Consider the following 27,080-nt stretch of genomic DNA (forward strand, 5'->3'; position numbering starts at 1 on the left):
TTGAACATCAGTGCTCAAGCCTCCTTCAAGAGCATAGCCTGACTCTCACAGTGGCTGGCCAACAAGGCCCCCGTGCCAGGACCCTCCTCTGTCCATCAAGGAGGGAACAAGGTGAGTGACTCCGCCCAGTGTCCTGAGGCATCTTCCCACCACCCTGTCCCTGAGCTGCTGAGGTACAGCTCAGCTGAGAGACGATGGCTATCCTCTGAGCGCTCCTCCAGACTGTTCTCAGGGGGAGAAAACCACAGAAGTCTCAGAAAGTCACCGCCATTAGTGTGCTCATCAATGAATTTGGCCAACAGCCCTGAGCACGTGCACCCCAGACTGACGTCACAGATGATGACAGGTGCCCCAACATCGCGTTCTTCCCTATTAAGTTACCCCCAGTTTATATTTCTATGAACAGATCAACTTAAGAGCGACACAGAACAAAGCATAATGGCGTTTGCTGGGAGCACGGACCTCGTGGTTGGTTTCGTCGTCATGGAGAATGCCGTCTTCATAATCTCTGATCAGCGCTCGAGCCGCCAGCTTGTGGATCAGCTGTGTTTTAGCAGCAAGGGGGAAATGGTTAAAATGCCTACACATGTGGGAGAGACACACAAGTGCATATGTGTGTGTTTGCTCATGTGTGTGGCTCAAAGAATGTGTGAGGGTCGGAGCACAGCCAGCAGGTGTCAGTTTCCGCACTTTGACCACATTTGAGACTGGGTCTCCTTGCTTCTGTATTAGCCAGGCTAGCTGGCTAGCAAGCTTCCGGAGACTCTCCCATCTTTGCTGCCTTCTACTTACTGCATGCAGGACTGTGCTGGGATGACCGGCATGAGCCACTGCAGCAAGCTCAGGTCCATTCTCTTCCGCCACGCCAGCAACACTGAGGTTAAGTGTCAGCGTCTGACCTCCCCCAAGCCTGACACCCTGAGCGTGAGCTCCAGAACCCACACGGTAGGAGAGAGCTTTCCTATCTTCACTGACCTCCACAAATGCGCTGTGGCTTTTGTGCCACACACAAACAGGCAAAATAAAAGAAACACGTAATTTAAAAATGCACCATTATCCATGTGTACATGCCTATAATCCAGCATTTAGGAGGACCAGGAACTCAGGCCAACCTCAAGCTGCAAATCAAGCTCTAGGCCAGCTGTGGACACATGCTGGAATCTTGGCTGGCTTGATCTTGCAGGTCGTATGTCTGCAGTCCCAGCTGCCCTGCATTCTTGTGCGCCATGCCCCTGCCATGCCCATGGAATACTGTTTCGTTTTGAGAAAAGGTCGATGTAGCCCAGGCTGGCCTCAACCTTGCTTTGTATCCAAAGATGACCTCAAATTTCTAATCCTAACACCTCTACCTCCCAGGTGCTGGGGCTGTACGTGGGCACACCCCAATTACAAGGAAGTATGTTTATTTGTAGTTATTCGTGCCCATGGACACCTGTGGAGATACGCCCAGATCCAAGAGTCCCAGGTGAAGACCCATTTAAGGGATGTGCCCACATCCCAATTGCACAGGAAACCCCTGACCACCTTCCACACGTGTGCTGACATAGCAGCTCAGAACAACAGGGGAAGTTTATATGTAAACAGAGGAAGTTATATGGAGCTCATATGTAAAAAACTAAAAATTATAACTTTCTGCCCATAGCTTAAGAGAGTGTGTGTGTGTGTGTGTGTGTGTGTGCGCGCGCGCCTGGAAATGGAAGAGCCTTCTATCTGCTTGGCTAGTGCTCTCTCACTGAGTTCTGCCCAGTAGTTTAAGATTTGAGCCTTACAGTCCCAGTTGTCTTCTGGAGCTCAGTAGTAGACACCATTGTACAAAATTTCTTCTGTTGGATGACTGCACACAGAGTTGCCTGCAGTAGGAGAAACACGAGTGCTGTATCAGTGCTTCGCCTCCCAGCGTGTGGGCTAGTGTAACCGCAGCTCTTCTGGCGACAACCTCCCCTCTCATGAGAGTCAAGAGCTTCCCACGCAGGGACCCAGAGGGGAACTTCCCCACCCAGGGACCCAAGGGGAACCACAATGCCAACAAAAGGGAAAGAGGGGTGGGGTTGGGGAGAAGAGTGATAGCAACTCCATTCCCTTTCCCAGTGTAAGGAATCACACATCTTCTCACCTGCGTACAGTGAGGAATGAAGCCATAGACGAGGAGGCGATCGTTGTGAAACAAGGAGGGCGCCCTCGCCGGAGCCTGCAGGGGCTCAGGGGCATCTCTGCTAAGCTGCTGCCACTTGACAGACACGGAGTGGCAGCCTGGGGAACGCACCCTGGCCATTTGGGCTTCTATCTACAAGAGAAGGGCAAATACTTCTAATTTAATGTTAACAGCTGAAAAAAAATGGCCAGATATATACATCAGTTGGTAGGGTGTGGCTTGTCTGGATGATAGTGTGGTTTCAGTGCCAAGGGCCATAAAGTAAACAGACCATAAAATAGATACTTAACACTTCAAAGCCTGCAGGCTGTCTTTAGGGATTTTATAGCTTTTTGTTTTGTTTTGTCATGAGGTATTTTTCCAAAGGGGAAAATTATATACATACATATATATATATATTGAGACAGGGTCTTACTATATAGCCCTAGCCAGCCTTCCTGGCTGCTTTGTAGACCAGGCTGGCCTCAAACTCACAGTAATCCACCTGCCTCTACCTCCAGAGTACTGGGCTCAAAGGTGCGTGCCATCAGCTTAAAAATTTATATTTAAAATTTTCTATTTCAGCTTGTGGAGATGGTTCAACCAGTGCAGTTGCTTGCCATACAAGCTCGGCAGCTCTGGATCATTGCCAATGGGAATGTAAAATGTGTATCTGCAGCAGAAAAAAAGAGTGGAAGATCGTAAAAAAACGAATCAGACACTATATGAGTCAGCAATTCCACTTCTGAGAATGAACCAGAGTGGAACAAATGGAGGGCTCAGCCAGACACTGTGTGCCAGCATTCCCAGAGGCGCCGTTCACGGCAGCACGTGTGGGAACAGCCAAGTTTAGTGATAGGTTAACAGCTAAAAAAATGAGGGGTGTGTGTGCATGTCTGTCTGTCTATCGTCTATCGATCTATCATCTATCTACTATCTATCTATCATCTATCTATCTATCTATGTATCTATCATCTACGATAGAATAATGATATATGCATATTTGATATACTATTACTTATCCCTAAGCTGGGTGCTGTGGCACTCATCTGTAATCTCAACACTTGGGTTATGGAGGCAATAGGATCAGGAGTTCAAGCTCGGCTTCAAGCCTGGATTTCATGCAACTCCTTTATCAAAACCCAATTAAAAAAAATAAAATATTTGGCCTTAAAATAAAAAGAAAGTCCATAAAAACAACAACACAGATGTCTTGTAGACATTATGTTAAGTTAAATAAACCAGATACAAAAGAAGAAAAGAGCAAATGTTTTCTGCCTCTGCACAGAGAAGTATTTGGAAAAGGCAAATTCATAAAGACCAGAAGTCAAATATACACTGCCAGGCACTGGACGCAGGCGGCAATGCAGAGTCATTGTTGATATTATTATTATTATATTTAATTTATATTGTATTTTATTATAGACTTTCTGTTGGGGATGGTGGGGAAGTTCTAGAAATGGCTAGTAATGATGGTTAAACAACATTGTGAATGAACTTATACCAATGAAAAGGGAAAAGGGGGTGGGGTGTTTACATATAAACTTCCTCTGTTGTTCTGAGACTTGTAAAGATCTATCTATCTATCTATCTATCTATCTATCTATCTATCTATCATGTACAGTGTACATGTGCATGTATATTTGCCTGCCAGAAAAGGGCACCAGATATCATTTTATATGATTGGGAGCCACCATGTGGTTGCTGGGAACTGGACCTTTGGAAGAGCAGCCAGTGCTCTTAACCTCTGAGCCATTTCTCCAGCACCCCTCGCTCCCACCTTGTAAATTTTGTGTGTGTGTTTGTTTATTTTTGTTTTTTTATGACACAGTTTCTCTGTGTATATTCGCAAATGATAGAAGTTACTATCACACTTATAGGGAGATAGAATTTCTACATGTAAACAGAGGAGTATACATAGGATATTAAAAACAACACAACACATACCTGTTTTTTCCAATTCTGTTTGGATTTTGAGTTAAAATATTCAAATACTCCAGCACCATACTGAGACAAGGTCCTTAAGATGTGACGATTTGCTGTAGAACTGATCACATTTCACATGTTTTAATTTTTAAATTTTTTGGTGCGTTTTTTCTAGACAGGGTTTCTCTGTGTAGCCTGGGCTGTCCTAGAATCTCTTTGTAGACCAGACCAACCTTGAACTCACAGAACTATGCCTGCCTCTGCCTCCCCAGTGCTGGAATTCCAGGCGTGTGCCACCACGCCTGGTGCATGCTTTAATTTTTAAGACACTTCTTTCCTTTTTTTTTTTTTTTTTTAAAGAGTCTCATGCTGTGGTCCAGGCTTGAACTTGGGGCAATCTTTCCACCTCTTACAAGTATGTAACATCATTCCAGGCTCAGCTGTTAGTTTTTACACAGGTCCTGAGCTGGCCTTGAAGTTACATTCCTCTTGCTTCAGCCTGTCAGGAGCTGAGGTTACGAGCTTGGGCCACTAAGCCCAGAAAATGTCAAGACATTCGAGGCATAGCTGTGAGATAGAGCTTAGCAAAGAATGAAGAATTTGCTTGTTTGTTGCTGTTAAACAGAAAATGGAGAAGGGACACTGGGGTGTGCTCAGGGCGGAGCAGGCTCAGGGCAGGTGAGGCTCCCGAGTCAACACAGCACTGGCAACATGTAGAGGGCATGATGCGCACCAGGAAACCAGAAATGTTAAGCATGCAAGGTTGTCTCTTCAAAGGAAGACATGTGCAACAAGGCCAGATCCTCCTCCAAGCCTTTAAGGTGACCGGGAAGAGCTGGCGTGTACTTTACAAAGAGTTGCTGTAATCATGTCTTAAGCTCTACTGTGCACATGGGTTGGGTTATGGCAAGAAATCTTTTTCCCCCAAATTGTACTCAACTTAAATATGTCAAACAAAACAAACAAACAAACAAACAAACAAACAAAAACCGTTCCTGGTCCCATACTCTAGAAGCCTGAACATAGGCTGCTGAGTTGTGCTGAGCTGGACTTCCTTCCTGCCTCCCACAGATGACGCTCTGCTGGCCATGGTGTTTGCAGAGACCTCCACAGCAAAACATTGAACAGTAAGCAAATAAAGTCTTATACTTCCACACTTAAAACAAACAACAGCCTTAAAAGGAACTGGGCAGGATGGACACTTGTGACTTGGAGGCATGAATCAGGAGTCGAGGGTATCCTCGGTTCCCTCGTTTTTATCTCCGTTTTACAGACGAAGCAGCCTGCCCAAGGTCCCTGTGGCTGTGACACATGGCAGCACGGCTCCAAGCCGAGCCTGGCTCCTCCGAGATGTACGGAATTCATATGCCCACACCCACCTCCATGCTTGCAAAACTCCCAGACAGCCGACTAAACGCTTGTCCACTAGCTGCTACTGTCACTCTGGTGACCTCATCTCTGATGCTTACCCGACAGCACAGGTGAACACTCTGGTGTGCTGGATATTTCTTTTCACAAGCTGCACTGTCAGGCTCTCGCTCTGGAGATGCCCATCAGATATGAGGAGGATGTTCCGCAGCCCTTCAGAAGGATACAGGTAACTTAGATAGCGGAGAACTTTCCAGAAGTCCGTGTTCCCCATGGTAGGCGCTGCGGACTGCAGGAGAGAAAGCACTGCATCTTAAGGTCCATCCATCGCTAGCTGTGGGGTGAACATGGTACCCACCACACTCCGGATGTTATGACAACTTAAGGCTCCTTCTGGCCTTCCTTTCCCCACCAAGTAAGGATTCCCTCAAAACATCCAGGGAATACTGAGGGGGAAAGGACGTTTCCTTATTAATAGTGCATTCCTGGCCTGGCAAATGCCCAAAGAGAAACTGGTCCTGAGCAGAGGTCCTTTGCAGCTTTGACAGATTCTGAGCAGCTCCCAACTATACTTTGAGCAATTAAACATGTTTTACAGAGACAGGAACTGCGAGCTTGGCCGTTCTGGACAAGTGGGAGAGCAAAGCTATTGCCCCCATTCTTTTTGGGCAGCTGTAGCCAGGGCCACCCCGCCTGGCTGGCAGAATGACGTTCTTTTCTATGCGGAAAATAGGGGCTAACGCATGGCAAAGCTTAACAGAAACATAACCTTGGTTACTCTAAGGTTATTTAATTTTTTTATTATATTGAGTCATGTGTGTGTCTGGGGCGGGGGCTTGTGGGTGCCGTGGTGCATGTGTGGAGATCATATGACAGCTTAGGTAAACCAGCTTTCTCCTTCCAGCATGCGGGGCTTGGGGTGGAACTTGGCCCTGCCTTTACCCATTGAGCCATCTCACCAACCCCTTTCTTAGTTTTCAGACAGGCACAGCTCAGGCTGGCCTCAAATATATGAGGTTAACTGACCATGTCCTTGAACTCCTGATCCTCTGCCTTCTGAGTGCTGAGATTAGCATCCTAAACCATTACCCTCACCCCCATCCTCACCATCACCACCATCCTCACCATCATCCACACCATCACCACCACCCTCACCATCACCATCATCCACACCATCACCATCATCCTCACCATCACCACCATCCTCACCATCACCATCATCCTCACCATCACCACCACCCTCACCATCACCACCACCCTCACCATCACCACCATCCTCACCATCACCACCACCCTCACTATCACCACCATCCTCACCATCAACACCACCCTCACCGTCACCCCTTACCATCACCACCATCCTTACTATCACCCCATCCTCACCATCACCACCATCCTCACCATCACCACCATCCTCACCATCACCACCACCCTCACCATCACCACCACCCTCACCATCACCCTCATCCTCACCATCACCCCATCCTCACCATCACCCCTCACCATCACCACCATCCTCACCATCACCACCATCCTCACCATCACCACCATCCTCACCATCACCCTCATCCTCACCATCACCCCATCCTCACCATCACCCCTCACCATCACCACCATCCTCACCATCACCACCACCCTCACGATCACCACCATCCTCACCATCACTATAATCATCACCATCACCACCATCCTCACCATCACCACCATCCGCACCATCACCACACCCTCACAATCACCATCATCCTACCATCACTATAATCATCACCATCACCACCATCCTCTCCATCACCACCATCCTCACCATCACCACCACCCTCACCATCACCCTCATCCTCACCATCACCCCATCCTCACCATCACCCCTCACCATCACCACCACCCTCACCATCACCCTCATCCTCACCATCACCCCATCCTCACCATCACCCCTCACCATCACCACCACCCTCACCATCACCCTCATCCTCACCATCACCCCATCCTCACCATCACCCCTCACCATCACCACCATCCTCACCGTCACCACCACCCTAACCATTACCATCATCCTACCATCACTATAATCATCACCATCACCATCCTCATCACAGGGCACTGCTATTGGTTGGAAAGCTGACATCTCCCATCCCATACAGTCAAACCTTTAGTACCTACCTGTGGGTGCTATTGGGAGCAGATGGGACCAACTAAGATTCAAATTGGGGTGTGTGTCCTTAGAGAAGGAGATCCTGGGCCCCTGGCTCCTTCCTGCCTTTCTTTACTTCTGAGCCCTCAGGTGAATGACCTCTGCTGTACTGTGCTGTGCTACCAAAGAGCCAAAGCCAAATGGCCAGGCAAGTACAGACTGACACCTTTGCAAGCGTGAACAAATACAACCTTCCTCCTTATGAGTTGGTTTATCTTGTGCATCTGTAGAGGAGCTGACTCACATCCACCAATGTGCAAAACATGCCAGGGTTAAGTCCTGGACCACAGCACGCAAGCTTTGCAGACAAAGACTCAGAGGGGAGGGCAGTTCTCTTACCGTAATGAACTCCGTGGCCATTTTGTTGCTCACGATATACTTTGGATATGAAAATAGCTCCTTGTAGCCTGTGCAAGAAGGTGTGATATGTTGCCATTAAAGACTCACCAGATTGACCACTAGCAAACACCAACGCTGCTTAACACCACAGCTCCTACCATAAGGAATGCTAGACATTTCTGTGTATGTTTCCCTTTCAGAAAACTATGTATGAGCATTTTTACATGCAGAACCACATTTCAAGCATATTCTGTAAGCTGCACCAAATACGAGGTTCTGAGCCAAGCTCCATGTACAGATCTCTGCATCATCCATGCAAAGCGAGGTGCAGGACACTGTAGTGGCATGGGCAGCTCAGCCCTGGCAGGGCAGCGTCTCCAGCAAATGCCTGCCATCTCTAAATGATCCATGTTCTTGACAGGACAATCCAGCTTCATTGTGAAAGGAGACGGGTGGCATAGAAGATGAGGCTCAGGAGGACAGGACTATCCCCTGACCCTACTCTATGCTCCTTCTTTCATCCCTGAGTTATTTATTCATTCATTCATTCATTCATTCATTCATTCATTCATTTTTGAGATGGGGTCTTGCTCTGTAGCCCAGGCTAGCCTAGAATGCACAATATAGCCCAGGCTAGCCTTGCACTCTTGCCAGTCCTCCTGCCTCAGCCTCTGGACTGCTGGGATTACACAGATGAACCATCATGCCCAGCTCAAAGGCACTATTAACCATATAATTTGCCACACTAACTCCAGAGTCGTCTATATGAGCATAAAAATGTGCTATATAAGCATAAAATTATGCTGCTAGACAGGAGACACGTTTCCTATGGGAATCAGCTCCCTGGAAGTCACTGGATGTTCCTCTGGCCATCTAAGCCAAAGAAACGTACTCTAAAAATCCTGTTTTCTCAAATGCAAGATTGGATTAATGAGCCTTTTGTTGTTTCTTTGTGATTTTTGGAACAGCACAATTAACTATTCAAGAAAATATATCTTTGATAGATTATTAAAAGCTTTAGCAAAAATAGATCTTTTAAAAATCTTTTAAAAATAAAATTTTAAAAGAAGTAATGAATCAGATTCAGTGTCAGGAAGCATTACAAGAATAGCAAAAAATAATGGACTCCTCTTTAGGGAAAGAGAGCACGGGAAAGTACAGCTGGCTCGAGCATGCCTCCCTTTAGTGTCTTGTTTCTAAGGAAGATTATAAATCTTTAGCAAGACATATGGGAGGACGGTTAACAAAGGTATATTTAGACTTTGATGCAGAGAAAGATTTTGGCAGGTATCCCACTTAACTCCTGACTTTCCTCTTCACTGGTTAGCAATAATGAAACTGCAGTTTGAGGTTTTTTTTTTTTTTATCCTTTGTTTGCTTTGATCAAAAAGTTCTCAGGCCAAGATTTCTTGTAGGCACTGCTTTATGTTTGGCTACACTTTCAAGTTAAAAATGAAAACTTTGTATTCTTGGTAAAAATCTAAGTGTTCTGGGAAGCATACCAACTTTAAGGTGTTTCCTTATGTAATTACTATAACATTATTAGCCTGACTTCAGTAAAATCGCAGCAGAGTCAAAACTATTACGGTGTGGCTTCTGTCATTCGCCTACCTGTGTCTAACCTGATATCCAAAAACCCTGATTCTCCTGAGGTTGTGGAACCCGGCTGAGTCAGTCCGTGGCAATAATTGTTTACCCTGAGATTCTTTCTTGCAATCCCTTTGCCATTGGCCAATACTTGAGTAGGATGGCACAGCCAAATAACTGATTAAGCCATGTTAAGTGACTCTTATTTGGTGGTTAGGCCATTGACCTGACCCAGAGATTTGAGCCACCACTCCCAGCTCTGTCCTGCCACATTTTTGAGCTGTCCCTGCCCTCCTCCCTAGAAGGTGACACTGACCTTCTAGTACCAGTGCTGGCCTGGTCTGCCTGAGCTCATTTCTTACATGTTATCTATGACTGGGCTGGCTGCAAATGTCCTGACTCTTCAGACCCTCCCGTTCGATAAACCACAGTTCTTGCGTTTTGTTCAGTCGATGGCTATATTGGTCACATTTGTGTCTCACTCACTGTGTAGTAAAGCTTGAAATTCTCGGCACACATCAGCTGCACACTTACAACGCCATGGGGTAAGGACTCTTACTGTGCAGATGAGGAAGAAACTGAAGGCACCAAGAGTTCAAGCAGACTTGCCCGAAGTGGCTACTAAGCTGATGAATGACGGAGGCGCTGACGTGTCTGCTTCACGCTAAGCTGTCTCCTACTGCACAGACGAGGCCAGGCCCCAACGGTCACCACTCTGCACAGCACGTGCCCGTGTTAAAGAGGAGACACACGAGGGCCTGGGGACAGTGCACTCACCTGTGCCAAACTGCAGAATGTTCACTTTCTGCTTCTCCCCCACCAAAGAAAGGGCATACAGGGCGACTTGCTGGGCTTGCATGAATGTCACGCCGCCCATGGAATTGGAGCAGTCAAGACAAATGATCACTTCATTCTTTTCACGGAGGTCGGGAAGGGTGGCCGCAAGATCCGGTTGAAAGACAAGCATGCAAGCCTAAAAGGAGACAAAGAGCGTCCTGCAACTTACTTGGGGAAACTCCACAATTCTAACAGCTTCTGGGGCCTGGGAAATGGCTCCCCAGGTGGAAATGGCTTCTGTTGAAGCCTGATGACCTGACTTCAGACCCCCAAAGCCATAGGGAAGTCAGAGAACCTCTCTAAAAAGTTTTCTTCTGGCCTTTACATGCTCTCCGTGGTACATGTTTACACACACACACATGCACAAGAAAATTTTCTAGTAAACTAATGCTACCAAAACAAAATGGATTTCTCTTTTCGTTCTTTTGAGACAGTCTCCACTGTGTGACAAAAGACTAGCCTAAAATTTGCAGTATTGTCAAGAGTGACCGTGACCCTCTGATCCTCTTGCCTATTCTTCCAAGGTGCTAAATTACAGGGATACACCACCACGCCAACTCAATAATAAAATGACCTATGAGGGGTTAAGGCGGCCTAGGCATTCAAATAACGAGCGGAAGGTTAGAGATGAACACCTAACCACGTGTGATCAAACGCCCAAGGAGTCGAGAGTCTCCACGGGGCAGCGTTTGCCTAGTGTGCACTGAGGCCTTGCTCTAGTCTCCAGCCCTGCACGAAGCTGGAGGTGGTGTCCTGTGGTTCCCACCCATGAGCAGTAGAGGCAGGAGAAGCAGAAGTTTACTGACGCTCAGGCCAGCCCGGGCGACACAGCCTCTGGTCCCTCAAACATAGTCTATCTTAAAACAAACCACAGGCTCTGACCATGCACAAACAGTGAGTGAAGGACACATCTCTCTCACACACACACTCTTCTAGCAGGAATACAGACGGTGTGGCTACTACTAAAATACACGCAGGAACCTCTCGGCAAGCAGGGCACAACACAGCCCTACTGTCATCTAGGTTTCAGTTTGCAATTATTTTAATTTTTTTTTTTTTTTTTTGTGCGTGGGTGTTTTGTCTGCATGGTCATCTATTTATGCACCCTGTGTATAGCAGGTGTCCCTGTAGGCAAAAAGAGGATGTCCGATCTCCTTGCACCAGAGTTACAGACAATTGTGAGTCGCCACGTGGGTGCTGTCAATCAAACCTATCTCCACTGGAAGAACAGCCAGTGCTCTTACCAACTCCAGCCCCTTAGGTTGTTTTTATTCTAAATTACTTTATTATTTGTTTATTTCGTGTGCAGTGTGTATGGGCACATGTGTGTGGAAGTGAGAGGACAACTTAGGGGCGCCTATTCTCTTCCTCTACCGCATGGTCTTCGGGTTCCATGGCATGTGCCACCTTGCCAGCCCCAAGGTTCAGTTTTAATTTTAACTGAAGTAGTAGTTCTTTGCTATAAATGTACGCAATTGTATTATGGCCATAAGTGATTCTATTTATTTAAAAAAATTGTTTTGTTTGTGTGTGTGTGTGTTTATATGTATGTGTGTGGGGTACACACATGCCACAGGGTGCACACGGAAGTCTGAGGAAAATTTATGGGGTCATTTTTCTTTTTCTACCATGTGGGCTCCAGGGGTCTAAGCTCAGGTTGTCAGGCTGGGAGGCAAACCCCTTTGACTGCTGAGCAATCCTCTGGCCTTTATCTATTTTTCCAGTACCAACTTCTTTTTAAACATGCATATATGTATGTGTGTGCGTGTGCCTTGGGCTCACGTGGAGGTCAGAGGACAGTTGCAGAAGCCAGTTCTCTTGCCACCGTGTGGGTTCCTTTCATGTAAAATGCCGTGGGCAGGGAACCCACCTTGAAGCTGTACTGAAGTTGCTCCTGCTGCATCAGGACCCAAAGCAGCAGCTCACTTTCACACACGTGTGTTCTCAGGTGCAGTCTGCGTCCTTAAAAGACCTGCCACCCTTGTAACCTCACTCAGGTTGGGACTTTTGTGCTACGTATCCTGTGGGCTTTTCGGGAAGATCAAAGGAAGAAATACCCTAAGAGGAAGGTATGATCACCAGGATTTGGGAGGGGAAGGGTTACCTTACCTCATGAACAAACCACCCACTCTGTAAGTGCTCACGAAATATTTAAAATCCATGAGGAAAGACACTAGGCTGTTTGCCTTTGGGGTAGCCCATTTCAATCTCTTTGGAGTGTTTGCTTTGCTTTGCTGTGCTGAACAAACTCGTTCAACTGTCTATGCCTCTAGACTGTATTCTTTCTTCAAGGACACAAGGACTAAGAGCTACCCTCATCGCACTAACACTGGAAGGGTGGCACACGCCTGTATTTCTTGCACCTGGGAAGTCACAAGTTCAAGGCTAGTCTGGGATACAACGAAAGTTTAAGACCAGCCTAAACTCCATAGAAAGACCCTGTTTCAAAAAACAAGTTCCAATTTTAGTAGCATATTTGTTCATAATTTTTCCAGTAAACAAGTATATCCTAATTTTATTATTACTATTACTACAACTGCTACTACCACTATTATCATATTTTTTTGAGACAGGTTCTTACATGGCACATGCTATAAATTTTGTATATAAGGATATCATCAAACTCCTGATTTCCCTCTGCCTCTACTTCCCAAGCACTGGGATTAATAGCATGAGGCACTATGACCAGCTATTTCACGTATGTATGTATGTGTGTGTGTTTATGTATGTATGTACATATGTATGCATGCATGCATGTTGGTGTTTTCTTGCTATGTAGCTAAGGCATGCCTTGAACTAGTGACAATTCTCCTGCCTCAGCTTCTCTAAGTGAACTACCACCACATCTGGCAGTGTTTCCAACTCCTAAGAAGGAACATACCTCACTTTCTTTTTCTGGATGTTTTTCAACCCACATTCTTGGGAGATACGCATCACACAAACCAATGTGGAGAGAAAATCCACTGCTGTCCAAGGAACTGCCTTCCACAGTGCTAACTACAGCTTTACAGTCTGTGCTCTGCAAAAGAAAACAAGCACGAAACAAAGTAAACAGACTACACCCTGTCTGTCTCTACGGACCTGCCAAGCAGTAAGTACTTGCCTTATTTACACAACTCCACTATGAATCAACACAGCAGAAAAACATTTAAAAATATGAGGGACCACTATCATAATGGTCACCTTCTTGAAACTCTTATGGTTGATTTATACAGTCAAATCTAATTAAGGCTGAAACAATTAATCCTGTATCTAAAGGTTATACATCTGTGTGTTTATCTGGATATACTAGAAAGCACACCATACAAGCAAAACCTGGGACAATAAAACATAACATTCACAAGACATCTTGCGTTTACACTTCGTTTTTAAAGTATGTATTCATAAATATAAAACAACTTTTGAAGATACAAATGATAATTTAAAATAATGCAAGACAGTACACTGTAAAATGGCCACAAGTCTGCACTCCAGGACACTGACCATTTTGCAGTGATTAAGGAGCTCCTTCAACTTGAAAATGCCGAAGGGGCTGACGGTGTGACTTCCTCTCATCAATACTACTGGCAAATGTGATACAAGCAGGAAAGTCAACAGCATGCCTGGCCTCGGCTGGTTGCTAACACGGACTCTTCCGCCATCACGTGACCCTGAGCTAGCCAGATACACAGTGGCCATACAAACTGACACAGGCCGGCAGCTATGTGTGAGTCAGGTGGTCCCAGATCATCTTGTCCCAACCAAGCCGCAACAACCTGAGAATAAAAACCGCTTGATATTTCAAGACACAGAGTTGTGACGAGGAGGGATAATTCCAAAACAATGAAACCTGTGCACTCACCTCCACTCCCTAGAGAAAGCTAAGATATGACAGGCCACGAGCAGACTGGGGACAACAAAGAAAGCTGTTAAAAGTCAGGGTTGGCGTGCACGCCTGTGATCCCAGCACTCAGTGAGGCCGAGGCCGAGGCCGAGGCAGGCAGATCTCTGTGAGTTTGAGGTCAGCCTGGTCTACAAAGCAAGTCCAGGCCAGCCAAGGCTACACAGACAAAACCTGTCTCAGGGAAAAAACACAAAACAAAAACAAAACCCAAAACAATAACAACAACGACAAAACAAAAAGAAATTGTTACTATGTTTTAGGAGGATGAATAATTATGAAGATGTGGTGACTCAGCCAAATGATTGCTACCTAAGGGAAACAGACACTTGCAATGCGGTCATTAGCTCTGAGGAGCCAGGGAAGGAAGGGAGGTTCACAGCCTGGAGGCCCTGGATACTAAGAAAACATGGGAAGTGAACAGATGTGTACTGAGTGCTCAGGCCCCGGGAGACTGCCAAGCCAGGAGAAGCAAGCAGAGAGCGCCATTTATTCCTCATCTTCCCCTAAAGGAAAGTGGAGATTTATTGCTGAAGAGAATGCAGCCAAATAGAACCCAGACTGGGGAGCTTAGAGTACAGGGTTGCTTCATTTAGGGGAAAGTTAAGTCAGCATTCAGAACACTCAGGAACTTAAGTCAGCATGCAGAATGCTCACACTCATCTCCCACAAACACCCTGATTCTGATGCTAACTGACCAGATTCTTGCATCTTAGTATGAATGATGAATACAAAGATTCACTCACACTTCTGACATTTGGGGGAAAAACCTGCCAAATGAAACCCTCTAAAATGAAATATAGAGAAAATAAACAAACAAAAAGAGCCAGTGAGGGGAAAGAAACTCAAAGGGAGGCGACAAGACACAGGAAACAAGGAAAAAATATTAAACAAGTCAGGCCCAGGAACAAACACACACAACTTTTCTTCTTTCTCTCTTTCTTTCTTTCTTTCTTTCTTTCTTTCTTTCTTTCTTTCTTTCTTTCTTTCTTTCTTTCTTTCTTTCTTTCTCTCTTTCTCCTTCCTTCCTTCCTTTCCCCTCTCTCTCTTTCTTCCTTTTCCTTCCTTTCCTCTCTTTCCTTTTTGTTGCAGAATATTTTATCTCATTGTGAACCCCGAAACTGTGAACTTTAAAACCCCATTTCTTTGGTGTGGTTGAGCCCTATCACACACCTTTAATCCAAGAGCTTTCTGTACACAGGATTTAATAAAGTTAACCCTAGGTGAAGAGGTAGAGCAAGAAACCAGCTGACGGGGATTAGAGACTAGGAGAGACTTTGAGTTTAGGGGTATTTAAGACAGTGTGGAGAAGAAACAGAGCTTTTAGTTCAAGCTCTGGCTTTAGCTTAGGCTTCAGCTCCTCAGCTCTCTGGCTTTTTGGGCTTTGAGCTAGCAAGCCTTTGGCCTTGGGTGTTTTGGCCTTTTCCTCCTGGGCTGTCAATTGTACTAGTGAGCCTTTTGGGTTTTTTCCATCCATCCAGACCTGAGCTGAGAAGGAAGGTCAGCTGGGTGCTTTCTCTGCCTCTCTGAGCTAGTAGGTTTTCACCCCAGTATCCGGCTCCTGAGTCTTTATTGGTAAAATAGAACAGTTGGAATTTTCATTTTTCATTGCGAAAACAGCTTTTCTTTTTTTCTTCCAGAGAGGGTTTTTCTATATTACTTTGGCTGGCCTGGAACTCAGAGACCCACCTGCCTCTGTCTCCTGAGTGCTGGGATTAAAAGCATGTGCTACCACAGCCCAGCAAGGGAAGCACACAATTCTAATTCCAGCATTTGGGAAGCTGATGCAGGAGGCTCAGGAGTTCAAGGTTAGTATGTATGGGTATGTATCAAGTGCAAAGCGATGTCTCTGGAGTAGGGGGTCGTTTTTAAAAGCAAATAACATACAGAGGATATAAAACATAAGTGCAGGAAAAATGGCTCACTGGTTAAGAGCATTTACCACTCTTGCAGAGGGGCTGTGTTTGGTTCCCAGCATCCACATGGAGGCTCCCAACTATCTATAACTCCTGTTCCAGGGGATCCATTGCTGCCTTCTGACCAGAGTGGGCACCAGGCACATACATGAATACAGGCAAACACTCAACACATGAAAATAAAAATAAGTTTATATAAAAAGAAAATGTCACTGCAATACACTTATTGGCTCAATTAAACATTGTTTACACATTCCTATCAAAACAGGATGACAAAAGGCAACCTTCCCCTCGCCCCAGTAACAAGGATCAGGGCCAGGCATCGGACATTCCGGGTGAGCACTACACAACTGAGCCACCTCCATCTCTACATGAAGCAGATGAGTCAAGAGAAAACAGCAAAACTGAAGATGGCTTGTGGTGGGCACACCTTTAATCCTGGCACTCAGGAGGCGGAGGCAGTCATATCTCTGTGAGTTCGAGGCCAGCCGGGTCTACAGGGTGTTTCAGGACAGCCAAGGCTACATAGAGAAACTCTGTCATGAAAAACCAAAAAACAGAAAACGAAAATCAAAACCAAACCAACCAACCAACCAACCAACCAACCAACCAACCAACCAACCAGACAAACAAACAAAAAACAGTGAAAACGATTGTTTAAAACACTAGGGCAACAGCAGAGGAACAGCTCTGACATCCAAAGTGACACACAGATTCTGCTCTGTGGAGCCGCTGAGGGGCACTGACGGTGCTTGTCAAGGCTGGTGTGGCATTATTAGTCCACCTGTATACCACATGCATTACAGCTTTGAGATGATGAAACTAAAGGGAGACTAAGAGCTCTTCAGGGATCAGAGAAGGCTCCACTGACCTTTTGTCTTAGTTCATGTGTGCCGCTGGAAATGAAGTCAATCAGGTAGGGCATCTCAATGGACATGTCCAGGGAGAAGCTATCGGCGATGAAGAGGTCGTATTAGTGCAAGATCTTAGGTCCCCACCTGCAGTTGTTTCAAATAATTTGTCTTCTTTTGCAGCCCTGGGAATTGAAGTCAGAGCTCCATGCTTACAAGTAAGCATTCCAGCACTGAACTATACACAACCCTCCAACAACTCTAAGAGAAAAGGTGAGCTATAAAGCCAATGTCCATTGGATGAATTAGTTCACAGGATTTATATTTTAGGTACTAACCTTTGCTTTGCTCCAATTTCCTTTACACAGATCTTCTTCACTGTGTCCTATTAGAAGAAAAGTATAAGTGAATAATAGTTTCCATTACGTTTCAGGCTGCTAAGGTGATCTCAGCCAGGCACAGCTGACAGCATCAAGTCTCATTTCCAAGCAGTGAGACTCAGAGCTCTGGGTTCGTAGGTGTATGTGTGCAGTGCCCAAGAAGGCCAGAAGTAGGTGCTGGATCCCCTGGAACTGGAGTTACAGTTACAGGCACTACAGGCACCATGAGGGTGCTGGGAACTTCTGTAATAAGAATTTGAACTTCTATAATAAGAAGTGCTCTTAAACACTGGCCAACCTCTCCAGTGTCCCCCTCCCCTTTATTTTATTTGTTGGTTTTTTGAGACAGAGTTTCACTATGGTGCTCTGGCTGTCCTGGAACTCACTATGTAGACCAGGCTGGCCTTGAACTCATAGATCTGCTCACCTCTGCCTCCCAAGTGCTAGGATTAAAGGCATGCACCACCTGGCTTGCATCCAACCTCATCTTAAGCACACCCACCTGAAGGTTCTCATTCAAAGCCTTGTCCTGTTGCCAGGGCGCTACAGTGGCAGGCATGAAGAAGATGGCCACGGGGCTTTGCATGCTGAGTTCCGTGATGTAGGTGATTTTGATGAGAACCTTAGCCCGAGGGGGTAAGTTTCCGACACTTACAGTGAAAACATCCTGAAACACAAACAGCTACTCAAGAGCATATCCTCTCTCTGCTAGTTAAGTCTTTGTATTACCAAAGTGACGCAATGACAACCAGCCAAGTTCTTCCCCAGAAAACAGTGGTATACCATTCTTAGTGTGAACAGGAACTCTGGAGCAATTCACTAGGGGACACAGTCCTATCTGTGGGAAGCAGAGGAGAGGATGGCCATTGAGAAAGTTGCTCAAGGGACTCCACGCTGCAGCCATTTACACTTGGCCATGTGGGTGTCTCCAGGCAACCCCTTCCTCCAGGGACCTGTGGCTTCTCTGATCTTAATGGCAGCTGGCACCAGTGCCCCAGTGGTTGCAGAGAGCAGCATTCTCTAAGCTTGCACTATGCTTAATCTGCTCATTAGAATTGTACTTTTAAAAGCATTTAACAGTCTTCAAATGGAATATTGATAATTACTGTAGATGCTGGCAATCTAATGAGCAGCTAAGACAGAAAAATAAGAGAAATTAGACCCTTCACTCCCTTCCCTCTTTCCTTATGTCTCTCTCTCTTCCCCTCCTTCCCTTCTTTCATTTATTTCCTGACAGAGTCTTGTATATCGGAGGCCGGCCTCAAACTCATTATGTGGCCAGGATGACTTTGAACTCTGACCCCTGCCTCTACTTCCTGTGCCATACCATGCCTGCTTTGTCTGTGCTAAATGGGACCCAGGGCTTCATTCGAGCACCCACCAGCTGAGCTACTGGTACAGGAGAAACTGAGAATAATAAATTGAGTCATAAAGCATCTACTAAGACTGTTCAAGAAGTATGAAGTCCCACAAAGTAGAATTTAGCTAAATGAGTATCCCTGGCTCTGTTATCATCAGGATGAGCACAATTCTGCCAGGCAAACAGGACAACCTTGGTTAACGCTGCCTGGGAGAAGCAGCTTGCTCTGTCCCGGGGTGACCATGACAGTATTCTATAACGTAAATCTTCCCATTTGTTCAAAAAACCAAACCCTGGAAATTCTGTCTCTGTGAAACATGTTTAATGACTCAAAGAAAGTAAAATTTGGGGGTGTGAGAGTACGGGTTTCTGTTCAGGGCTGGCTCCCTTTTGTGCATTAGCCAGAGCCAGTTGTGCACTGTTATTACTTTATCTTATTTATCTTTAAGTGCTGGAGTGATTTCTCACTCGAAAGACATGTTAAATCTGTAGCATTATGTGCCCAGTTGTTCTAGAGAGACCTTTTTTCCTGATATCTACAGAGCTCCTCTTAACATCTCTAATGATATTTGACATTCTAGCACTATGAAAAAAAAATTAGCACATGGATTAGAAGATTAATGATTAATTTAGGCTTAAAGTATTAAGTTATTACTTGTTGGAGTACATTGTGTGAAGGTGTGTATTCAATGTTGATTGCTAAGCCAGCAGAGAGCTAAGTACTAGCCAGATCTGGGTATTGTTATTTCTATGGCTCATTACTGGTCTTATATTTTTTTAATATTCGTCTTTCCTCACTTGTCTATTGGTTGAAACTAATGGCCAATATCTGGGCATAAAGTGGAGGGTAGAAGCAGAAAGAAAGAAAGAGAGAAAGAGAGAAAGAAAGAAAGAAAGAAAGAAAGAGAGAGAGAAAGAAAGAGAGAAAGGGAGAGAGAGATGCTGGGAGAAGAAAAGAGAGAAGGCAGACAAGAGCAGAGCAGAGAGGGAGAGCTAGCTGTTCCATGGCAGGATGTAGTACCAGGATCAGCTGTTAAGTGAGCTAGCTGCCTGGGAGACTGCCCTAGCTAAAAGGCCTAAGCTATAAAATATTCAAAAGCCTCTGTTTCATTACTTATACCACCTGCAGGTCCAAAGGTCCCACTATGATTACTATTTTGTTTGCTTTTAAGCTTATTGTGTGTGTGTGTGCATGCTCACAATAAGGTGCGTGAACTGTATGTATGATGTGTATGTATGAGGTGTGTGCGTGTGCATGAAGTGTGTAAGTGTATGAGTGTGGGTATGAAGTATGTATGAACGTGGGCATGTGTGTGCTATAGTACAGATATGTACATGAGTGTAAGTACTGCCTTCCATGTACGCATGTGGAGGTCAGACGACAAATTTGTGAAATCTATTTTCTCATGCTGCCTTTACGTGGGTTCCGTGGACTTCAAATTGTGTGGGGGGGTCAAGCTTACATAGCAAGCCCTTTTACCTGCTAAACGGTCTCACCAGCCTTACGTTGGTGCTTTTGACATTAAGTATACCCCTCTGTAGGAAAGCAGGAAAGCAACAAAGGGCGATCATTAAAGGATTCATAGTGCCAATCCTTAAAGTGTATAGACAGGAGCCCTGGAATGGCTGATGAGATGGCTCAGCAGGGAAGGCATTGACCGTCAAGCCGACAACTGAGTTCAGTCTCCTGGGTCCATACAGCAGGAGAGAAGCAGCTCCAGAAAGCTGTCCTTTGACCTCCACATGCACACTGTGGTGTGAATGTGCACACACACAGACAGAGGTTAAAGCAGCTTTCCCTTAGCTCCGTGTTAGCCTTTAGTGGGTTCTTCCCTCCACCAAACATTTCTAAAAGATCTTACAGGAGTGCCTCCTGGGTTATGACTTGGTGAAAACTGGACACACTGATAGGTGAGTTAAGTACTGGGAAAACAAACACGTTTCATTTTACAGTCGAAGATGAATGCGGAGTGCTCCAAATGTGTGCCTTTTGTTACCAGTCCTGGCAGCTCAGGCCTTCGTGGCAGCACCAGCACTTCCTGTTTCCTACAGCACGGACTTCACTTCCTCCTTTATTTAGACAACTCACAGGGGTACGGCTGGCTTGGCCTCCCATATTTATAAAGGTTTTTTTCTTGTTGTGTCTGAGACACAGTCTTGCTGGGGAGCTCTGCTCTGCCTGGAGCTCATGATGTAGACCAGGTGGGCCTTGAACCTGCAGCAGTTCTCCTGCCTCTACCTCTCAAGTGCTGAGGTTATGGCGTGTGCTACCATGTGTGGCACGTAAGAAGAATCTTAAAAACCCAGAGTGCTGGAAATGACCTTGGTTTCTAGTATGTTTTCCTATTTCAAATTTCCCATAACACACTGCAGGATGAGTAACAGGCTGTACCGGACTGTCCTGGTTCATCAAGTAGGCACCGTGGCCCTGGCTGATGGCCTCTCGGTATTCCTGTTGGGCTTCTTCCTTCTCCTTTATCTGGAAAAGACAATAATTATGATGATTTTGTTGGTTCTGATATTTTGAGGCAAGGTCTCACTGTGTTCTAGACCAGTAGGGAAGTCCCCATGTACCCCAGACTGGCCTTGAACTTGCAACAATTCTCCCACCTCTGTTGAGATCACAGGCGTGCCCAGCTTTGGGAAAGATTCTTAAAATGCTCATTGTAGGAAGAGTGACTTCAGACTTTAATAAGGAAAATGACACGGTATGTATTATAGCCTCGACAAAGCCAGGATGAATGAAAACTTACATAAACGGATCACCAAAGTGTACTGCCGAGCTGGGTGTGGCAGTGCACACCTGCGATCCCAGCCTTTGGGGAGGCAGAGGCAGGCAGATCCCTGGGAGTTTGAGGCCAGCCTGTCTGCAGAGTGAGTCCAGGACAGCCAAGGCCACCCATGGAAACCCTGTCTCGAAAACCCAACCAACCAACCAACCAAACAAACAAACAAAAAAACAAACAAAACTAGTATTCTGCCTAGTAAAAGTCTGGATTAGAAAGGCCAACTGAAGAGAATCCTCCTTATACTAGGACCAAACTCCAGCCAGTAGTTGAATACAGGAAGTTTGGAACAAAAAAGTTTATTTAATTTATTGTTTTAAAAATAGTGATCTTTCTCTCTCCCTTTCTTTTTTAACAACTGGGTCACTATGTATCTCTGGTTGATCTGGAACTCACTGTGTAGACCAGGCTGGCTTTGAACTCACAGAGAGACACCTGCCTCTGCTTTCTGAGTGCTGGGATTAAAGGCGTGCCTCACCACATTGGAACCAGGGTCCTCTGTACAAAAAGGGAGCGCTTTTAACCACAGAACCATTCTTCTCTATTCTAAATTTAAACTTTATTCTAAATTTAAAACATCATGGGTTATAACTGCAACTGTAGGCTAGTTTTTAGGACAGAGCCAGGGCCTGTGGGGGCCAAGCAAGGGCTCTAGCTACATACCTTATAGCTAGACGCCTAGCTTCAGTTACTTTTGGGGGAGCATGGTTTTTTTCTGATAAAGTTCACTTCTGTTAGGTAGGATTCATATTGCAAACGTACATGAGAGCTATGAAGCTGGGTGTGGTTGTGCACACCTTTAACCCCAATATTCAGAGGCTGTGGCAGGACTGTTGCCAGTTCAAAGTTAGCCAGGGTTCCAGAGTGAGTGTGCACTCAGCCCGGGCTGCACCATGAAAGCTGATCTTAAAAAACTGTATGTCTGCGTGTCTTTTATCTAACTGTAACACACATGTACGCTTCACCGACTTCCAGCTGTGCTTGCTTTAAACCGTGCTGTCCAGGCTCTAACTCACTAACAGCGAGGCTTACTCCTCAGCCTCCCGAGGGCTAGTATGGAAGCCCATGTCCCCGTGCCCTCCTCTGTCTCTTAAACTTTGGACACTGAACTGACTCCCTTTGTGACCAGTGAGATGGCTCAGTGGGTAAAGGCATATGCCATTAAGCCTAATGATGTCAACTCGAACCCAGGGACCCACAGGTCAAAGGCGAGAACTGAGTGAAAGCTGTTCTCCAACCTTCACACGCAGGCATGCGTACATGCGCATGTGCACACAGACAGACAGACACACAACCAAAGGAGATAACTGTCTTTGTTTAAACTGTCTAAAGGAAGACTTTGTGAGAGAATGGGGAAGGCTGTGGAGGGGCCCGTCAGTGGATGCTGACTGTATGAGGCCATTCCTCAAAGACTCTTTTTGGTGTCTTCCCAGCCTTACTGCACGGGTTCTCAGAGGAGGAAGATTTGGGTATACACGTGCTTTCGCTCCTCACCTCGCCCACGATGTGTTTCCCATTGATGAACGCCTCGAAGCCACACACAGCTGCCTTATCATCCAAAGGAAAGATATATTTTGCCTCAATAGGCACGTGACTTTGGTTCACGTACGTCTGAAAAACAATGACCTGAAAGAGGAAGGGGGAGAATGTCATATAATTGATAAGATCACATGGAACATTTAATGAATGTTTAAAGAACAACTAATGAAAATAATTACACAGATCCATTTTAGAATTCTAAAATTTGTTGCGTTTTGCTTTTTTGAGACAGGGTCACATGAACTTGTTCCTGAAGTTGACCTTGAACTCTGGGTCCTCCCGCCTTCCCTCACCTCCAGAGTGCTGGGATTACAGGTGCATGGCTGATCACAGCTTAAATCCCTTACATTTTTAACATGTCCTCCAAGTTCCCAAGCCTGACTTCCGGGGTCGGATGACTTCTACCACCACATGACCCAGCGCCGCAGTGCAGATTTAGGCTGCGGTGTGTGCCTGACCCGTAAGAGTCAGAAAGCCCTCCCATGCTAAGAATTTTGCTGCCTCCCAAGTGTCACGTGTCTCGGAATTTCTGGAATACAGACAGTGCTAGCCCAGTGATGTGGCCATGTCCCAATAAATCCATGATAAGCTAAAAATGTGAGAAATGAATTTAATGAGAAAATTTTAGAATAACATATGATTGGTCTTCTATATTTGTGGATGCCAGTTCCAAAATGGATTCCACCAACTACAGATAGACTATTTGGGGAAAATCCACGTGTCTGTATTAAGTACTTAAATTAAAAATAAATTTTCCCTGACATTGTCCTTAAGTGAGTGACATATGTATTTCATTTAGTTCATATAACTGTAACCAGATTCTTATTTATGACTAATATTCATTTAATTGTGTGTCATAAGACCACAGAAAGCATACCTGGGCTACAAAGTCTATTATTCTTCCTTTGATGTGAACGCTGTCAAGAGGGACAGCATTCGCAGCTGCGTCCTGAAGGCCAGCTTTGATACTGGTGGAAGACTTGATGTCCGGCAACTGGAAATCTACAAGTTACAAACACAGCATTAGCTTCAAAACAGTCATGGCTCTGTTCCTATCATCATCATCCTTAATACCTGTTCCATCATTTAGACATTATATTTTTGGCAAAGATGGGAAAATAATATTTACTCATACTAGTATATAAGTTTTTTTTTTTGTTTCAGATAAGCTATCCCTATGTTGCTAACCTAGTCTACTTTCAAACTGGAAAGTTGCCTGTCTGGACCACATGAGTGCTGGGATTATAGGTATGTGCCACCTCAAACAGCTGTTATTTTATTTATAGTTTAAAAATTTTATTTATTTATTATGTATACAAGTTCTGTATTCCTACAAGCCAGAAGCAAGCACCAAATCACATTATAGATGGTTATGAGCCACTATGTCGGTGCGGGGAATTGAACTCAGGACCATTTGGAAGAGCAGGCAGTGCTCTTAACTTTTGAGCCATCTCTCTAGCCCCCAGTTGTTATTTTATAATTTGGTTTTTGTTTTGTCTTTTTGCTTTTGTAGAGGCAGTGCTGAGGACTGAACCCAGGGCCTCACTCACAGGGAGCACGAACTCTACCAGCTGAGCTACACTCAAAATCACTGTAATTTCTAATACCCAGTTATAAAGTGTAAGCCCAGTGAGGAAAGCATTTGCAAAATCAAGTCTCCTTTTTTTATTTCATTAAAAATATCTTATTGGGCTGGTGAGATAGCTTATTGAATAAAGGCCCATGTTCTCAAGCCTGAGAGCTTGAGTTTGATCCTAAGGCCTATGTAGGAATAACTACTTATCATGGATTGTCCTCTGATCTCCACATGTGTGCACACACAATAATTTTTAAAGTATGTATGTATGTATTTATTTATTTATTTATTTGGGTTGGAGATAAAAATAGGACCTGAATCTTGTTTCTTCTCAAATAACCAACTTTTTGTTTCATTGATTCTTTGTATCGTTTTTTGTCTGTTACTCTTTTTAAATGTCTGTTCACTAAGTGTGTGCCCGAAGCCCCCAGAGGCCAGAGGAGGGGGTAGGATCCCCTGAGACTGGAGTTACAGATGGTTGTGAGCTGCCCCGTAGGTGCTGGGAATTGAATCCAGATCCTCGGGAGGAGTAGCCAGTGCTCTTAAGCACTAAGCCAAGGTAGGAAACAAGGAATCCTTTCATTTTTTCTGTATTTGTTAAGATAGACAAACTAACATGAAGAAAGGTAAAAAAACCTAAAATTAATAAAATTAGGGATGAACAAGAACTATTATGACAGCCACTAATGGAATTCAAAGTCACTGGATATACCTTAAAAATACATGTTACTAAATTTGAAAAAACTAAAAGAAATGGATGAATTTCTATATGTCCATAATCTACCAAATTTTTAAGAAAAATGTATCTTATTTGTATGGGTATTCTGCCTGCATATGTGTTTGTGCCGTCCATGTGTCCTCCTGCTGTGCAGGGGCCAGGGCAGGCACTGTATCCCCTAGGACTGGAGCTACAGGTGGCTGTGAGCTGCCATGTGGGTGCTCAGAACAGAACCTGAGTCCTCCGGAAGAAGAGTTGGTGCTCTTAACCCTGAACCATCTCTCCAGCCACTGATTTACCAAATTTAAACCAAGATTAGATAAATACTTTAAGCAGATCTCTAAAAAGAAATAAAGAATGACACAGTGATTAGGAAAAAAAAAAAAAAAACCTCATGACTAAAAAAGCTCAGGTCCAGGTGTATCTACTGCTGAATTTACCGGCCTTCAAAGAGAAACAAATAGCAATGTCCCGCAAACTATTCTATTAAAGTAGGAAAGGAAAAACATTACCAAATTCTGCTTATGAACCCTATTATCCTGATACCAAAACTATAAAACAACAACAAATAAAATGATAGACCAAGCTCCCTAATGAATATAGTCCAAAAAATTCCTAACAAAATACTTGGAGAGATAATACAACATATGTAAATCAACACACATAATCACATATCACAACTTCAAGGATAGAAATCACATAGTCATCCGGAGAGACAACCTCCTTTCATGATAAAAGTCCTGAGGAAACTCAGAATAGAAGGAGCATATCACAACATATTAACAGCTATATACACCAAACTATAGCTAATATTATATTAAATAGGCAAAGCTCAAAGTATTCCCACTAAATCAGCAAGACAAGAGTGTCCATTTTCTCCACTCTTACTCAGTGCTGAAAGTCTTACCTAGATCCATAAGACAAGAGGAGGAGGAGGAAGAGGAGGAGGAGGAGAAGAAGAAAAGATGACAATGGAAAAAGAAGAGGTCAAAGTATCCTCCTTCGCAGATGCTATGATTCTATACATAAAACCCTCAAATCTCCACCAGAGAATTCTTAGAGCTGATAAAACATGTAAAGTGGAAGGATTAAAAATTAAAATAGAAAAATCTGTAGCTTTTGTAAATAACAATAGCAGCATGCTAAGAAAGAAATTGGGTTAAACAATCCCATTTCTGATTTATTTATTTATTTATTTATTTATTTATTGTGCAGTGTTCTGCCTGCATGTGTGCCTGCGAACCAGCAGAGGGCACCAGATCTCATTATCGATGGTTGTGAGCCACCGTGTGGTTGCTGGGAATTGAACTCAGGACCTTTGGAAGAACAGCCAGTGTTCTTAACCTCTGAGCCATCTCTCCAGCCCAACAATCCCATTTCTAACAGCTTCAAAACAACACCACCTTGGAATAAACCTATCCAAGGAAGTGAAGGACCCTTTAATAAAACCTTTAAAACTTCAGGAAGGGGCTGCAGAGATGGGTCAGCAACTATGAGCACTGCCTGTCTTCTGAAGATTCCCAGCACTCACGTGGAGTCTCAAAACAACTGCTTTTAACTCAAGCTCCTACGTCCTCTGTCCTCTGAAGACATCTACACACATGTGACACAAACACATACAGACACACATATAGACACAGAGACACACACAGATACATATAAAACATACATGCATGCATATATACATACACACATTTACGA

The 27,080-nt window shown here is 44.7% G+C and overlaps 1 protein-coding gene across 10 annotated transcripts in view; it reads right to left on the reverse strand.

Annotated features, from left to right (window-relative positions):
* The window catches only part of Parp4 (poly(ADP-ribose) polymerase family member 4), a 94,615-nt gene that overhangs the window by 26,762 nt on the left and 40,773 nt on the right, over positions 1-27,080 (reverse strand). For all 10 annotated transcript variants that reach the window (XR_009594185.1, XM_060391134.1, XM_060391140.1 and 7 more), the window contains exons 15-28: positions 23,963-24,087; positions 23,041-23,172; positions 21,153-21,239; positions 17,903-18,067; positions 17,359-17,405; positions 17,041-17,119; positions 13,255-13,392; positions 10,314-10,509; positions 7,950-8,017; positions 5,527-5,714; positions 4,079-4,178; positions 2,114-2,284; positions 1,770-1,850; positions 463-543 (exon numbers count right to left, since the gene is read on the reverse strand). Coding sequence is in view for 9 of the 10 variants with exons in the window: in XM_060391134.1 (XP_060247117.1) it covers positions 463-543; positions 1,770-1,850; positions 2,114-2,284; positions 4,079-4,178; positions 5,527-5,714; positions 7,950-8,017; positions 10,314-10,509; positions 13,255-13,392; positions 17,041-17,119; positions 17,359-17,405; positions 17,903-18,067; positions 21,153-21,239; positions 23,041-23,172; positions 23,963-24,087 (1,658 nt within the window). In the remaining variant the exon portion in view is untranslated. The remainder of the gene's footprint in view (positions 1-462; positions 544-1,769; positions 1,851-2,113; positions 2,285-4,078; positions 4,179-5,526; positions 5,715-7,949; positions 8,018-10,313; positions 10,510-13,254; positions 13,393-17,040; positions 17,120-17,358; positions 17,406-17,902; positions 18,068-21,152; positions 21,240-23,040; positions 23,173-23,962; positions 24,088-27,080) is intronic.

Source organism: Meriones unguiculatus, chromosome 9 (assembly GCF_030254825.1).
Source record: "Meriones unguiculatus strain TT.TT164.6M chromosome 9, Bangor_MerUng_6.1, whole genome shotgun sequence".
NCBI lineage: Eukaryota > Metazoa > Chordata > Mammalia > Rodentia > Muridae > Meriones > Meriones unguiculatus.